The following is a 15,774-nucleotide window of genomic DNA, read 5'->3' on the forward strand; positions in this document are numbered from 1 at the left end:
AACTGGGTACTCATTTTACCGACCTTGGAAGGATGGAAGGCTGAGTCAGCCTTGAGCTGGCTACCTGAACCCGGCTTCCACCAGGATTGAACTCAGGCAGTGAGCAAAGCTTGGGCTGCAGTATTGCAGCTTACCACTCAGTGCCACAGGGCTCCTATCCGAAGGAAGAACGCTTCCAAATTTCGCAACACTCCATTTTGACCCCAAACCTCCCTGTTTATGTTTCGCTTCTCCCTTCCGTGACCTCAAGCTATATCACTTTCCATTTCCTTGGACAGATTTTCCTCCCAGTATGGTTAGGCCTGAAGGAAGTCACGCCCACCAGGTTGCAAGATCTGAGCAAGGCTGTTAATGATAGGACGTTTGGGACTTGATGGCACATAACACACGCACACACATACAGGCACACAGTTATGCCGTTTTTAATGTCATGTATGCATTAATCGCACAAACACAGGGTGATGATGATGATGATGATAATCACCTTGTGCTTATATGCCGCCCTTCAGGACAACTTAACACCCACTCAGTGCAGTTTACAAAGTGTGTTGTTATTATCCTCAGGACAATCACCCTGTGAGGTGGGTGGGGCTGAGAGAGCTCTGAGAGAGCTGTGACTGACCCGAGGTCACTTAGCTGGCTTCAAGTGGAGGAGTGGGGAATCAAACCTGGCTCTCCAGATTAGTGTCCTGCCGCTCTTAACCACTACACCAACTGCCACCAAACCATTACACCAAACTGGATAAAAGAAACCCAAATCAAAAACGTGAGTAATGAAAACACTGTCCCCCCTCCCATCACAGGTGAGGTGAAGAGGGACACAAAGGCCTAGCTGTGCCTCAGCTCTTTTTTCATTCTTTGCCCTTCATGTTTCTCCCTCTCCCTTTCCAGTTCTCTCCAGACACCAGTCCCAATTCAAATAGCCACACAAATGTATCTGAGTGCATGGACCGTGTGCTTGCCAGCACTCACCCCAGGGTGGAACGGCTGCAGGCGGGTCACCAGATCATCCACTGGTTGCTGCCCAAAGGGCTTCAACGCACTGGTGCCCGGCTCGTACATGGAGAATGCGTGGCGGTCACGCCGATGGGCTCCCGTGGCAGGCGAAGCGATGTGGCTGTGCTCGGAGCGCTCGCTGGGAGGGGGTGCAACCGGGTGGACCACCCCTGCCTGCTGACGGATCTGCATGTTCTCCGACTGCAGCTTGTGAATCTGAAATGATGGCGAAAGAACATCAGGGGGGATTGGCTGTTTCAGATCAAAAGTCCATCTGCCCCAGCAAATCTGCTTCCAACACAGGCTGGCCGAAACTCTCCTGGGAAGTTTGCAAGCAGGCACTGCCACCACCCCTCTCACAGCCCCTCCATGTGGGCTTTCCCACATCCTCTGCGGGCAGGGAGAGTCTCTCCTGGCATGCTGCTTAATGGCCCCTATGTTTGTTCAGCACATCGCAGATCTGCACAATGTCAAAACTTTACCGAACAGCACTTGAGGAGTCCTGAGATATACACACAGCACCGCTGGACCAGCATTTCCAAAATTCTCATACCTGTGAGGCACCATTTTTTCCAAACTAACCTTGGACAGACACTGCTGTTATCTGAAAATAAACAGGGCCCCCTGGCTTTTGTGCATGAGCCACTGCTTGGGACACATCTCCAGACTGGAGAGATGCAAACATGGCTCGTGCAGAGACACAACAGACAGCCTCTTAAGGGCATAAAATTTTGCTTCTGTGTTCCAGCCAGCAGGCCTCATCATACTCCAATGCACAGAAGCACCAGGATTTCTTTCCTCGGGGGTGAGCCCTTAGCATAAAGAATAAAAGGGGCAGCTGGTCCAGTATCCCATTTCTTACATCTAGAGGAGTTAGCCGTGTTAGTCTGTAGTTGCAAAACAGTAAAGAGTCCAGTGGCACCTTTAAGACTAACCAACTGTATTGTAGCATAAGCTTTCAAGAACCACAGCTCTCTTCATCAGATGCATTGTCAGCTTTCGAGAACCACAGCTCTCTTCGTCAGATGCATTGTCAGCTTTCGAGAACCACAGCTCTCTTCGTCAGATGTATCATCAGATGCATCTGACGAAGAGAGCTGTGTTTCTCGAAAGCTGACGAGGCAGCTGACGAAGACAGCTGTGGTTCTCAAAATCTTATGCCACAATAAAGTTGGTTAATCTTAAAGGTGCTACTGGACACTTCACCATTTCTTATAGTAAGCTTCCCCAACACTGTTGCCCCACCCCCAACTGGCATTCAAAGATAGACTGCCTCTTTCCATCATGGCTTTTCAGGGACCTCTCCTCTTTGTTCCCTTTTAAAACCATCAAAGCTAGCAGCTCTCACCACATTTTGTGGCAATGTGTTCCGCAAGCTAATTATGCGTTGCATGAAGCCGTACTTTTTCAGGTCACCCTTTTGGGCTTGCAGGAGCCTTCCATTACTTTTTCACAAATAGCTGAGTTTGGGAATTACTGCTGTGGAAACCGCAGCAAGAAACCAACCAACAGGCACCAAAAACACAATGCACGCATGATGACAATGGGCCTACACAAAAAATGACACCATAGCAGCTAACCTCTCTAGGAAGGAAAACCTGCCACTAGGCAATGGATGTGGCCTTGGGACACATCTTGACTTATGAAAAAACACACACACTGTGGTTCAGTTCAAAGTATCCAATAAAAATAACTGAAGCACAAAAACAAAGAAAGTGCTGGGGGTGTGTATGCGCACATACATGCAATCGGGTTTTTTTCTGGGAAAAGAAGTGGCGGAACTCTCAAGAGGGAAATGAGGAAGGAACACACGGGATTCTTTGAAATCCTATTATTTTCAAGCACTATTGCCGAGTATTTTCAAGAGGTGCCGGAACTCCGTTCCCCCACGTTCCCCCTGAAAAAAAGCCCTGCATGCAATGATACTCTTGAGGCTTCTTGGAACAGGGCCTCCCCACAACTGCAAAAAATGCCCCGGAGAAGCCAGTCTTGGCCATGGGGAGGTTTTCCTTCATCCCTCCAACCCCGCAAAGACAAGAGGGCCACTCACCTCTCTCTGCAACCTCCGCAGTTCGTCACTGAGGCTATTGTTCACTTTCATGAGCTGCTGCACTTTGGCTTCCGAAGCAGCCAAGGCCTTCTTCACCTCCAGGTACTCCTGCAGAGTGATGGGCCCGTCTGAGAGGTCGGAAGAGTCCATGCTCTTTGGAGGAGGAGGAGGAGAAAGAAGTCTGTGAGATGTCAGCATCCCTGGGGCCCACGCAGAGACGGGGCCACAGCACACTTGGCCCCGCTGAATCAAGGCAGCGGTGCCCTGGAATGCTCACAAACACACCTGCTCCTCAGGGGCTATCAATGAGCATCGGAAAGCTTCATGCCACTGACCCAGGGGACTTTAAGCCTGGGGTGGATAAGCTTGGAAGCTGTGGAGGGAGGGAGGGAATAGGGGAAGCCACTGAGCACCACGAACTTCCATGCCTCTCATTCCTATAGGTGGTGCCATCTTTTTTTGGCTACTGTGTCAGCTAGCAGGAATAGTCAGTGAAAGAGAAAAGGGGGCCCAAAGAATTCTTCAGGTTTGCTTCTCACAAAGCAGAAACAAAACTCAAGTGGAACCAGCCAGCTTTCGGACTCTGCTCTCCTTCCTACTTCTCCAAACCCTCAGCCAACATTTTGGCTCCAGCTCTCTAAGGAGAACAATAACGGTGACAGCTGCTATTATTTTGCTGGTTATCCGGCTACCCTTCTCCCCACTGGTCCGTTCATAGCTCACCCGTGCCCGGTTATTGCGAGCGGCGTTGCCCCCTCGCAGGGGCTCCTGGTCGGGGTCTTCGTCTGAGGCAACGCTGTCGTAGTCGTGCTGGTCATCAACGTCGCTGGGGCCGTGCAGAGAGGCGTCTAGAGGCTCTGAGCCGGGGGAAGAGAGGAGAAGGCCGCATTAGGGCAACGGTGAGGTTGGCAGGAAGTTTGCCCAAGGAAGAGCCTCTCCTCTTTCCTCCCTCCCTCCGCCTCACCTGTGGGACTGACCAAGCCTTTGCCTTGCTGCCGACGCTTTGCCTCACTCAGGATATCGATTATAAGGGTGGCAAATTCCCGGGCATTAAAGCGGGCAAGTTTCTGCCGACCCTAGAGGAGAGAAACAGAACAGTGGAGGCCAACAGCACCGGCGTTCCTTTCAAGTGTGATTTGAAGTGTGGCCTTCTGAAATGACATTTCAAAAGACTGGAGCTGGAGGGTATCACCCGCCCTCCCACTTCCAATGTTTGGGGCAAGGCTAGCAGACAGGGTTGTGCCCCTCCCCACTACTCAGAAACAATGAATGAAATCCTGCCCTCAAGTCATAGTTGATGTATGGCGACCCCTGGTGGTGTTTTCATGGCAAGAGACTGACAGAGGTGGTTTGCTATTTCCTACCTCTGCAATGCTGGTCTTCGGCGGAGGTCTCCCATCCAATTACTAACCAACGCTGACCCTGCTTAGCTTCGGAGATCTGACAAGATCAGGCTCGCCTGGGCTATCCGGGTCAGACTCAGAAATAAGGGGCCAGGAAACACGGAGGCAGCTCCCCGTCCCTCTTACCTGATTGCGTGTTGCCGAGTATTCGGGGTTCACCGGCAGGAAGGGCACAGCGCTGCGCTCCGTCACCAGGGTGCTGTGGTTCTGTGTGGTGAGCCACACTTTCGAGAAGAAGAGAGCAGAGAGGGACACTGAGCAGAGGTGGGGGGGCTCAGGTGGGGCCTTCTCCTCCCCTTTGGTTCAGAAATGGGGGAGGTGAGGCCAAAACACTCTTGGAGCGGGGGCAGGGGAGAATCCTGCCTCCGTGTGAAGGTGAGAAATATCTGGCCACTTCCATGCGATGTCGCTTCCCTCCCCAATGCCATGCTGCCCCTCAAATCCTAGTAAACTGAGAAAACGGGGGGGGGGTCCCCTCTGCTGTTCCTCCCCCCTCACTGCTCCTTCCACCCTCAGCAGCCAGGCCAGGCCACCTCTTGGCTGCCCCTCCAGTCTCTTCTAAACGCTCTTCGATCTTCATCCCCAACCAAAACCTTCCCAGTAAGGAAAGACAAAAGGGTTTGGAGCTTTTCAGGTTGGGAGGTAAGACAAGAGGGAGGGGGTCACTGGTCTAGAGACAGTGGAGGGGGAACTTCTGCTTCCTCTCTCAAGTACTAGAATTCAACCCAGAATTTGGCAAAATAACTTTTACAGCAAGGGCCAGGAGTATAGGCAGAGGGGAGAGCCCGCCCAGAAAACCAGCACTGATGGAGCCTTCACGTAAAACAGCCGCATCAACTGCTGGAGCTGGGGGGGGGGAGACAACAGGGACGTTTCTGCCTCTGTACCAATTTCAACAGGCCTCCTTGGCTGTTCAGCACAGGAAACAGAAGGCTGAACTAGATGGACCCCCTTTGTCTGAACACATCCTGGTTCGTGTCTAAACCGCAGCAGCCAGCATGATGTCGTGGCTAGAGTGACAGAATAGGACCAGGGCAACCGAAGTACAATTCCTCACTCTGCCAAGGAAGCTTGCGCAGTGATGCTGCGCCCAGTCACAAACTCTCAGCCTAACCTACCTCAGAGTTGTTGTAAGGAAAAAATGGAGGAGAATGATGTATGCTGCTTTAGGTTCCCATTGGGGGGGGGGGAAGGCAGGTTATAAAGGAAGTAAAATCAGGTTCAAGGTTTTGGTAATAACAACAACAACATTCAATTTATATACTGCCCTTCAGGATGACTTAACACCCACTCAGAGCAGTTTACAAAGTATGTTGTTATTATCCCCACAGCAAAACACCCTGTGAGGTGAGTGGGGCTGAGAGAGCTCCTAGAAGCTGTGAATGACCCAAGGTCACCCAGCTGCCTTCAAGCGGAAGAGTGGGGAATCAAACCCAGTTCTCCAGATTAGAGTCCCACACTCTTAACCACTACACCAAACTGGCTATAAAGCCCTCTGCGGACTGGGACAGGCATATCTGCAGGACCGCCTCTCCCTATATGTGCCCCAGAGGATGCTCCAATCTGGCAATAAACATCTATTAATGTTCCCTGGCCCCAGGAAGGCCCGCCTGGCCTCGAACAGAGTCAGGGCCTTTTCGGTCCTGGCTCCAACCTGGTGGAATGCTCTGTTTAATGAGACCAGGGCCAGGCAGGATCCGGTATCTTTCCGTCGGGCCTGTAAGATGGAGCTATTCCATCAGGCGTATGGTCAGGGTTGAGCTGGGCCCCGCCAGCCGATTTGGAGAAGAACGTGGCCCTCCCTATTAGAAGTCTCCACCACCAGACTGTGTTTTTATCTGCTTATCTGTTTAAGTACTTTAGTGATGGTTGGGTGAGAGACTGATGGACTTTCGTGCTGCTGTTGTAATTTTTGAAATTCTGTAATTTTTAAATATTGATGTTGTATCTATTTATGGTTTTAAATCTTCTGAAATATAAGTTTTATTGGAATGCTTATGAAGTGTAACCCACCCTGAGCCTGCTGGTGTGAGGAGGGCAGAATATAAATTGAAGCAAATAAATAAAATAAAAAATAAATAAAAACCACCTCCCAGCAGGGATGACATTCATCCTCTAGGGTAGTCTTGGTGGTCGGGCACCTGCAAGAGGTTGCGCTTCTCTGCAAAGTGCCATTTGTGTATTCAGATGTCACCATGAGCCCGAATTAGAACGAACTCTGGAAAACTTCCCTTTGAAAGCCCAGCTGGTGCCTGGGACCAGCCGCATTCTGATCAAGCCGCGGTTTATGAATCAGGGTTTATTTTGATATCTGAATGCAGCTTAAGCCAAATATTCATTCCCAGCCATCCCTCCCAGTTCTATAGCAGTGCTGAAAGTGAATGAAAGCTTTTGGGGGGCAGGAGCCTTTTTAAAATACTGACTCTGTCTCTTCATGCTCATAATGAAAGCCCCAACTATTCAGGATAAGAGGACAGGTCTTCCTATTGCAGAATTGGTTAAAGGACAGGAAGCAGAGTGTAGGGGAAAATGGAGGGAAGTTTGCAGTGGGTTCCCTCAAGGGTCAGTGCTATTTAGTTAGTTCATAAATGATGTGGCATTGGGGTGAGTGCTGTAGCAGCCAGGTTTGCAGATAGTAACACGAGAACAAAAACTGTCTGTGAAGAGCTACAAAGGATCTCTCCTACATTGTGAGTGGTAAACGTGGTAAACAAAGTTCAGTGTAGGTGAGTGTAAAGCGATGAACAGTGGAGCCAAAAATCCTATCTTTATCTGCTGATGGGTTCTGAACCGGATGAGAATGAGAATCATAGAATCATAGAGTTGGAAGGTACCTCCAGGGTCATCTAGTCCAACCCCCCACACAATGCAGGAAATTCGTAACTACCTCCCCCCCACCCCCAGTGACCCCTGCTCCATGCCCAGAAGATGGCAAAAACTGCTCCAGGATCACTAGCCAAACTGGTCTGGAGAGAATTGATTCCGGACCCAAAAGTGGCAACTGGGCATGTAAGAAGGGGCCACAAGAACGAAGCACTGATGTAACCCTTCCTGCCCTCCCTCCCATGATCTGCCTTGGTCTGGGGGCTGTAGTGAAAAGCTCAATGGAAATGTCGACAGTGTTCAGAAGAGAAAAATCAAACTCTATGCTGGGAAAGGAACTGAAAATAAAGTGACCAATGTTGTAATGTGCCTTTATAGAGCTAGGGTGTGGCCTTATTTAGAACACTGTGCGCAGATCTGGTTGCTGTATCTCAAAAAGGATTTTATTTTTGCCGCGGGATCATGGCAACCCCATAGGGTTTTCAAGGCAAGAGACGTTCAGAGGTGGCTGCCGCTATCTGCCTTTGCATAGCAATCCTAAACTTCTTTGGCGGTCACCCATCCAACTACTACCAGGGCTGACCCTGGTTAGCTTCTGAGAGCTCTGATATTGCAGAGCTGGGAAAACTACAAAAGAGGGCAAATAAAATGATCCAAGGGGCTTAGGATACCCTTCATGTGAGGAAAGGCTAAAAGGTCTGGAGTCTTTAATTTTAGCAAGAAGACAACACGTGACATGATAGAAGTTTGTAAAATGATGCCTGGGATGGAGAAAGTGGACAGAAAGAGCTTTTTCGCCCTCCGCTGTACTACCAGAACTCAAGGGCACCCAGTGAAGTTGCTGGGAAATAGGTTCCAAACAGACAAAAAAAAATATTCCTTTACTCAACAAATAAACTATGGAACTCACTGCCACTGGATGTAGTGACAGTCACTAGCATAAATGGCTTTCAAAGGGTGTTAGACAGAGACTTTGGAGAAAGGGCCATCACTGGCTACTAGTCATGGTGACTAAAAGAAATCTCCGTATGCAGAGGTGGCAAACCTCTGAATCCCAGAGCTCCAGAACAGCCCCAAGGGTAGGCCTCGACTTCTGCGCCCTCTTTGCTGGCTCTCCACAGCCAGAAAAGCTGGGCTGGATCTATTAGGTCTGGTCTGCTCTAGTAGGGCACTTATACTCTTATTCAGAAAGCTCTCCTCGGCAAACCTGAGTCCCTTTTCGGTTGGCAGATCATGGTCAGAAGCGGATCTACCAGGGTTCAAAACCCCAACCTCCACTACCAGTTGCATTCACGAAGGCCTGGCCAAGCCTCTCTTGCTCCCCTGTAGAACGTGGCAGATCCCTTTGACCCGCCTCAACTTGCCTAAGAAGCCCAGAGCTCTTTGGGGGCTGACTTGCAAAAAAGACTGTTCCAGTCGACAGACGGCCCCGTTGCATCTTGTTTCCAAACCCAAAAAGACCGAAACAATCTCGGTTCTCAGAGGCTGCATCCAAACTGCCCCAGGTCTCCCCTTGAGAACCAGCCCCAGCCACCCTCTGCAGAGTCTGCTATCAGGGCACAAATTCCAGGGGAGGGAGGGGAGCAGAGTTGGTCTGCGGCAGGACAGATAAACAGGCAGCATGGAACGGCATGAAATCCATTTGCCTTTCAGGTGCTGTGAGCCTCCTTCTGGGTCCGGATAGCAGGAGAGCAATCTGTGCTCAAAGCCCAAAGCAACTCGGCTGACGGAGGCAGCAGAGGAGAGGAGCCCAAACAGGCCACGCACAGAGACTCCGGCCAAAACTTAGCAGGGCTCCCTAAAGACAGCCACAGCTCTAGGCACCGTGACTAGCAAGGGTCGACAGCCCCACCCTAAACACAGCCCTCCCAGTGGCCAGCTACACTCACTCCCCCCCCCCTTTACCAGATTCTCCAGCGTAGAGTTTGGAAAGCGACTGTGCACTCTCTCACTCGTTCTCTTTTGTGGAACCACCGGATGCGGCTGGCCAGAAATGAGGGGAAGGAATGGGGAGCGAGGCCCGCTGGGGGCAGGAGAGGGAGGGAAGCGGGCTGCGTTCCCGCAGAACCACGGCCTGACTCTCCTCCCTCCCTTTGGGTGCTGCGAGACTGGCCTTGGCAAGCTGGCACAGAACACCCCACCCCAGCCTCCTAAACTCCACTTGCACACACCCAGCCCGTTCCGCCCTCCCACCGCCCCCCTCCCTCGCAGGAGCTTCTTGACATGACTCCGCCAGACCGGGCCTTGCTGGGCACTGGCCAAGCAGAATGAATTCACCACCCCCAGGCAAGGAAGCGGGGGCTCCTCTGGCTGCAGTGACAACAAACACAAAAACAAACCACTCGCCCTTTCTTGGAGATTTCACATGTGAGGATTTTACGGCTGAAGGCATTTACACTCCTTCTGCCCTCACTGACATAATCCACCTTCTTCCAAACAGCTCACTCAGGATGAGGGATCAGCCACCACCAATTTTAGACTTACACGAACCCTGCAAGGTAGGCTAGGGAGTGCGAGCAATTGGCTGAAAGTCAACCTCTAAGCTTCACGACCAAGTGGGGAGTTCAAACCCAGGGCTCTCCTGCTACACAATCCATCCAACTCCCTTTCCATGATATCACCCCGGCTCTCCATTTTTCAGGCTGCCCTAACGCTTGTTTTGTAACTTTAAAAAACCAAGCCTACTTTTGGGATAGAGACAGGCGGCGCTGAGCAGAACAAAGGGATCCCCTTTGCCAAGACTCAAAGGCAAGCCTTCAAACCAGCACCTACAGTTATGGGGAGGGGGGCCAAATTCTACACTGCAGGGGGGATGTGACATAAAGAGACCGTCGTCCTGATTGGGGGGGGGATACAGCATGGAACCAAGCCTCACATTATGTCTCTCCCCCCACCCCGGCAGTGCCCAACTTGGGGAGGCAGCAGTTGGATTTTACTAGGGCTGAGAAAGGAGAAGTAAAGGGTGGGGAAGAGTAGGGGCTGCGCCCCTCCCTCAAAACACAAACACAGACTCAAGACCAGCTTGAATCAAAACCAGAAGAGGCAAAGATAATCATCCAGTGACTTCTCCCTTCCAACCAGCTTACCTGCATCACAAAATACTTTCAGGTGCACCTCCTCCCCGCCCCAAGATGAGCTTGTTGGGGACTCCTACTTCCCCAGCCAGGTTGCACTTTAGTTGCCTTCCCTATCCAAATGCAGCCCTCTTGAAAACAAACCCATACAACGTTTTTGCTCCTCCTATTTCCATTCTCGGGGAATTAAATCCTGCAACCCAAGCTATAAACGCAGAATTCATACTGGGCATAAACAACAACATCCTGGGAGATCTCTGCAAGTTTCTCACTCTTCTGCTTTGGATCACAGGCTTGGAGGGCAATGCCCGGTGAGAACTCCGAGTCCAGCCACAAGGGCTAGGCTGAATTCCGAGGGCAGGGTGTGCCTGCGTGTCTACTGGGGCGGGGCAGCCAATCAAGGGGCAGCAGTCTGTTAAGGAGGACTTGTGCGCGCTCATAGCACTCCCTAAGAGTTTCTGGGAGGCTAGCCACAGGCCATGTGACCCAAAAGACGAGGTGTGTGCCGAATTTCCCCAGTGTTAAGTTGGCAAGTCATAGTAAAGAACTAGAATTGCTCTAGCAATGTTAATAATGGAACCAGGGGATCTGGGAGTCAGTCCAGATCCATCTGGAGGGTTATTCTTTCTCCTAATGAGAGATCTTGGAACAGAGCAGCTACAGGAAGAGAGACTGACAGACTGGAGGGCACCCTTCGAGAGCAAACAAGCGTCTTGCAATAAAGTTTAGAGAGCCCAGAGGCTGTGATCCAGCACCGAATGCAGTCCTGCCCTCTGCCAGTTTAGTAAAAAGGTCTTTTCCAACTCCCCCATCTCAACCACTCCTTCCACTCCTCACCTGCATCGTTTTCCCGACGGTCCACTTCATCATAGACGTCCATGGCCAATTCTTCAAAGAGACGATTGCTAAGCTATTGGGGGAGAACCAGGAGAAAAAGGAATGCATCTCCACACAGCAGTTTATCGGAGAAGGTGGGGGATACAGGCCTGGGAACAGCAACCACTGGATGCCTCGAAGGAAGTGTGCCAGGTGGATCCCTGAGCCCAAAAACCTGAAACCTGGGTGCCGGATACGTCACTTCCAGGATATGTCTGCTCTGCCATCACAGTTTGTACAGCTGCTTAAATGGACACTAGCCACAACATTTCATAGAATCATAGGGTTGTAAGGGATCTCCAGGGTCATCTAGTCCAACCCCAAAATTCATATTGGTATCCCGAAATTCATATTTTATTCAAGGAATAAGAAGTTTCTAGTCCTCGTGGGTATGGGAATGGCAATGCCTGCTGAAATCTCTGAAACCAGAGAGATCAACAACATTCAATACACTTGTGTATAAGTGTGTGTGCTGGGAGGCGGGAATAAACGGCCTGCTAGCAAGAGCAGAATAAAAATGTTGCAGCTATATAAAAATTCCACAAATCAATTAAACCTCCATAAGATACAGAATTCATGCCCTTTCAGCATGTGATGAGGGGGTTAAGAGCAACACACACACACAATTCTTTTTTCCTTATCTGGCCAGTTTCTACAGACCGGAAAATTTCCTGATTGTATCATCATAATAACAGAGCTCATATAACTCTTCTAGACAGATTAATGCCCCACTGACAGCAGGGAACAAAGTCAGTGTTATTATTTTCCCGACAATGCAGCTAGGGAGCTGGGCTGAGAGGAGCGGCTTACCCAAGGACACCTGCTGAGCTCATGGCAGTAGTGGGATTCGAACCAGCAGAGTGCTGATTCGCAGCCCAACCACTTAACCACTGTGCTACTTCAGCTGGTAAGGGGAGGGTGCCTCTATACCCCCTCCCCTGCACACAATTCTTCTCTGCTCAAGGAAAAATAGTTTGCAAGGCAGAGAAGGTGAATGGGGAAAGGTTTTGAAGTTCTTGAGGGCAGCTCCAGAAGAGAGATGGTGGATCCCCCACTTCAGCAGAGGAAGAGACACCAGGCCAAGGACCCCACACCACCAAACCCCGAGTCCCCATTCCTCTTACCGCTTGTAATTTCTTCTTGGCTGCCTTTGCCAATTCAGAGAGGTCCAGGCTAGCAAAGTGGGAAGAAGCGGGGAGAGAGGAGGAGAGGGAGAGAGAGAGGTAACTCGTTCCTATCCTGTAATACGTTGTCTGCAAAGGGTACCCACAAATCTGTATTGAAGATACAGACACCAGATTTGGAAAGCAAGGAAAGGGACCTGCCATTGGCACACAGGTGGGCTCGGCAAGGCAAAAAGAGAACAGCACTTAGACAAGGGCACCAGCGCGGGAAGGAGGAGAATGATATACCTACTAATTTCTTAGGTGCTAAGGTGTCAACGTGTAATGGTGAAAGCAGGAATATGGGAACCTTCCAGCCCAGGGGCAAGAGAAGTACAGGAGAGCTGTGAAGTGGTACCACTTGCAAGGCATTCCTCAGTCTCTTAAAGGTTCCTTCAGGGGGCAGCCAACACCACCCGTCCCACCCCCAACACATTAAAATGCAGATTATCTTCTGCAAGCACCAACATGGGCAGGGGAGCAGTCGCATGCAGACAAGCCAAACGGTCAGTACCTTTGGGACATGCACTTTGGACGCACTCTGAATTCCAAGAAGGCAGCAGAGGAAGAAGAGGATAAGGGAGGGCGTTAAAGACACCGATCTGAGCATCAGCAACAAGGGCGACAAAATGTGCACACAAACCCTGGGGGCTAAGGGACTGCCAGCTAACGAAGCCATCACCATCATCCCCCATTGCATCCTTTTGGCCAACCTTCAATTTGGGGGGTGGGAGGGGCTGGATCTTAATCTATTGAAGCCCACCATCATGGCCTGGAAGCGTCCTTTCCTAGCCTAAGAAGCCCCGAGAGGGAGGGCAAGAAGCAGCCGGGCATCCCCTCCTTCTATCATGTCTAGAGCCCTCCTCCTTTGGGCCTTCAATAGGCCATCGATAGGGCCAGAGAGGAAGCTGGAGGAAAGTTTCCCCCAGCTCAAATCTCAACTAGCCGAGCATCCCCTCAGGTAGGTGTGGGATTTAATTCAAACCATCATGAGTGATTTTGATTCCCACGAGTCCCTTTGCAAGCTAACTTTTGGCCTGAAAAGTGGGATAAACCCAGAGCTCAGGGTTCCCCAGGGACATAAGATGAAAGGGCTCAGTGCCGGCTTGGCAAGCAACCCTCGAGACCTGCATTTTAGAAATTCTCAGGTGCTCTGAAAGATCTTTCCCTAGAGAGCAGCTGCCAATCAGCACCAAGCTAAATGGAACAAAGAATTGACTCGGGAAAAGGCTGCAGCATCAGCTCATAGCTCACAGACCAAACAGTGGCTTGGCAGGCAGGAGGTCCCCGGTGCCGTCCCCGGCCTCTCTAGTTGAAAGATTTTCAGTACAAGGTGCCGAGGAAGACCTTCCCCTGCCAGAGACCCACGATACAGAATTATAGGGGAAGATGGAGGCAGGCCAGGAAGTGTCGAGCCCAATGGACCAATTTAAACAGAACGCAATCAGGCTATTTCCAAAACCTCATTACAGGTGGCTCTCTATCATGGACAAGGCCCCAATCAAGACTATGGACAAGGCCCCAATCAAAGCTATTACCTATTAGAAGAAAAAGCCAACTTGAACATTTTCTTTTCTATTTTGCCTTGAGAGAAGGCAGGATATAAATAGTTGTTTATTTTAAACTTCCCTGTTACAGGCTATTCACCAGAGTTGCCCGTGCCACAATTTAAAAAAAATATATCAACAATTCTGTGGCCTTAGCAATTCTATTACACTGACTAAAAGACCCTTTGCGATCTTGCCTGAAGGACAGCGTTGCCAACTCCAGGTTGGGAAATTCCTGGAGATGGGGTGGGGGAGAGCTGGTGTTTTGGGATGGGGTATAAATGCCACAGAGTCCACTCTCCAAATTAGCCATTTTCTCCTGGGGAACTGTTCTCTGTTTGGAGATCACCTGTAATTCAGGAGATCTCCGGGCGCAACCTGGAAGCTGCCAACCCTAATGAAGGAGTGAGCACCCCTCCCTTCCAAACCGGTGTAAGAATCTCTCCACCACAAGAACGGGAATGTGTAATACCCATGATGTCCACAAGGTGGAAGCATTTATTTCCAATGAAATGTAAGAAATCAGAAAGGCGGAAGCAGCGCTGGAGGCGGGGTCTCACCTGTCGGCCATCTGCGGAATGATGTAATGCCCATTCTTGTGGTCTGCAATGGAGAGACAAGAGCAGCTCAGAGATCCAGCCCGGAGACTCCGCCCCCTCCACTGAGGTTTGCTCCTCTCCAATAGTAACCCTTTGTTACCCAGGTCTAAAAACAGCCTCTCAGAACACTACAGTGTTTAACAAGTGTTGGCATTCTTTCCCAGTTATGTTCTGTGATCCTAGTCCTGATTTGTTTCTCAGAGATCCTTGCTGTCTGACTGAATTGGTTTTTTAAATTTTGTACATCAGCCTTGAATCTTAAAGAGAGGCAGATTATAAACGAAGTCAATAAAATACAGCAGAATAAAGAAAAGAGGGGGCTTTGGCCAAAAGGAACAACTGCAAACAAGTAGCCAGAGAAATCTCCTTAGGCCCCTCCGAGCTGACAAAAGCCAAGTGAAATTCACCAAGGCACTAGCACATAAAATACTCCGAGTGATTCCAATTCCCTTATGAACACAAGAAAAAAGTTGCACATCAAGGAGTAGGCTCCAAAAGAGCAACCAGAAGAAAAGAGCTGCCCCCTATTCACTATGGGCCACTTCCTCCAACGACTCCAAGGTCCCGTTCCTGGGGGCTTCGGCCAATTCAGATCGCACTCATGGAAGTTCCGTCTGCAATGGCAGGATCGGGACGGGGGGGGGGGGGGGCTCCCATCATATCAAATTTGCTTTGGTTATTGATCTGCTTGTCCTGTCACCCATTGGCTTGACATCTAGTAAAAGGTTATCAGATATCCAGAAATAACTCCGGACAGTCACTGGCAAAACTGAGCTAGACAGACTGTCTGGCTCTTAGCCCCTGGCCACCCCAATATTCCAGCTCAGCTACCACTTCTCCCTTGCTTGGGAAAAGTATTGAGCTGACATGGCTGTTTTCTTTTCCTCGATGCAAAACACGGTCATAATCGCCCCTCGTTTCAGTCTCCCTCCCTTTCACAGCTGTTAATCATTATTGGTGGCCTGATTCAGGCTGATTTTGGTGGGGCTGCACCCTTGAGTATCCAAACCCTGTCTTCCCCACTCTGACCCATAGCCCTCTTACCTGGCTTGCGCCCACAGAGATAGAAAGCCAGCCTGTCTGTAAGTTCATACTGGCACTCCACCAGCCTCTCTGCCAGCTCGTGCTGGGATGCCTGCCTGCAGGGAGGGAGGTCACAGATCAGACAGGACGAAAACATCCCGTCTCAATTACTAGAGCTAGCCCCCGGTCACATACTGAATTACAGCACAGAGCTCTGTCT

General features: G+C 50.4%; 1 protein-coding gene across 2 annotated transcripts in view; it reads right to left on the bottom strand.

Moving 5' to 3' along the window:
- The window catches only part of GIT1 (GIT ArfGAP 1), a 49,817-nt gene that overhangs the window by 5,534 nt on the left and 28,509 nt on the right, over window positions 1-15,774 (bottom strand). For both annotated transcript variants that reach the window (XM_055001367.1, XM_055001366.1), the window contains exons 7-15: window positions 15,576-15,670; window positions 14,493-14,535; window positions 12,347-12,395; window positions 11,184-11,256; window positions 4,576-4,673; window positions 4,011-4,122; window positions 3,770-3,903; window positions 3,047-3,199; window positions 973-1,212 (exon numbers count right to left, since the gene is read on the bottom strand). In XM_055001367.1, the coding sequence (XP_054857342.1) occupies window positions 973-1,212; window positions 3,047-3,199; window positions 3,770-3,903; window positions 4,011-4,122; window positions 4,576-4,673; window positions 11,184-11,256; window positions 12,347-12,395; window positions 14,493-14,535; window positions 15,576-15,670 (997 nt within the window). The remainder of the gene's footprint in view (window positions 1-972; window positions 1,213-3,046; window positions 3,200-3,769; window positions 3,904-4,010; window positions 4,123-4,575; window positions 4,674-11,183; window positions 11,257-12,346; window positions 12,396-14,492; window positions 14,536-15,575; window positions 15,671-15,774) is intronic.

Source organism: Eublepharis macularius, chromosome 17 (genome assembly GCF_028583425.1).
Source record: "Eublepharis macularius isolate TG4126 chromosome 17, MPM_Emac_v1.0, whole genome shotgun sequence".
Lineage (NCBI taxonomy): Eukaryota > Metazoa > Chordata > Lepidosauria > Squamata > Eublepharidae > Eublepharis > Eublepharis macularius.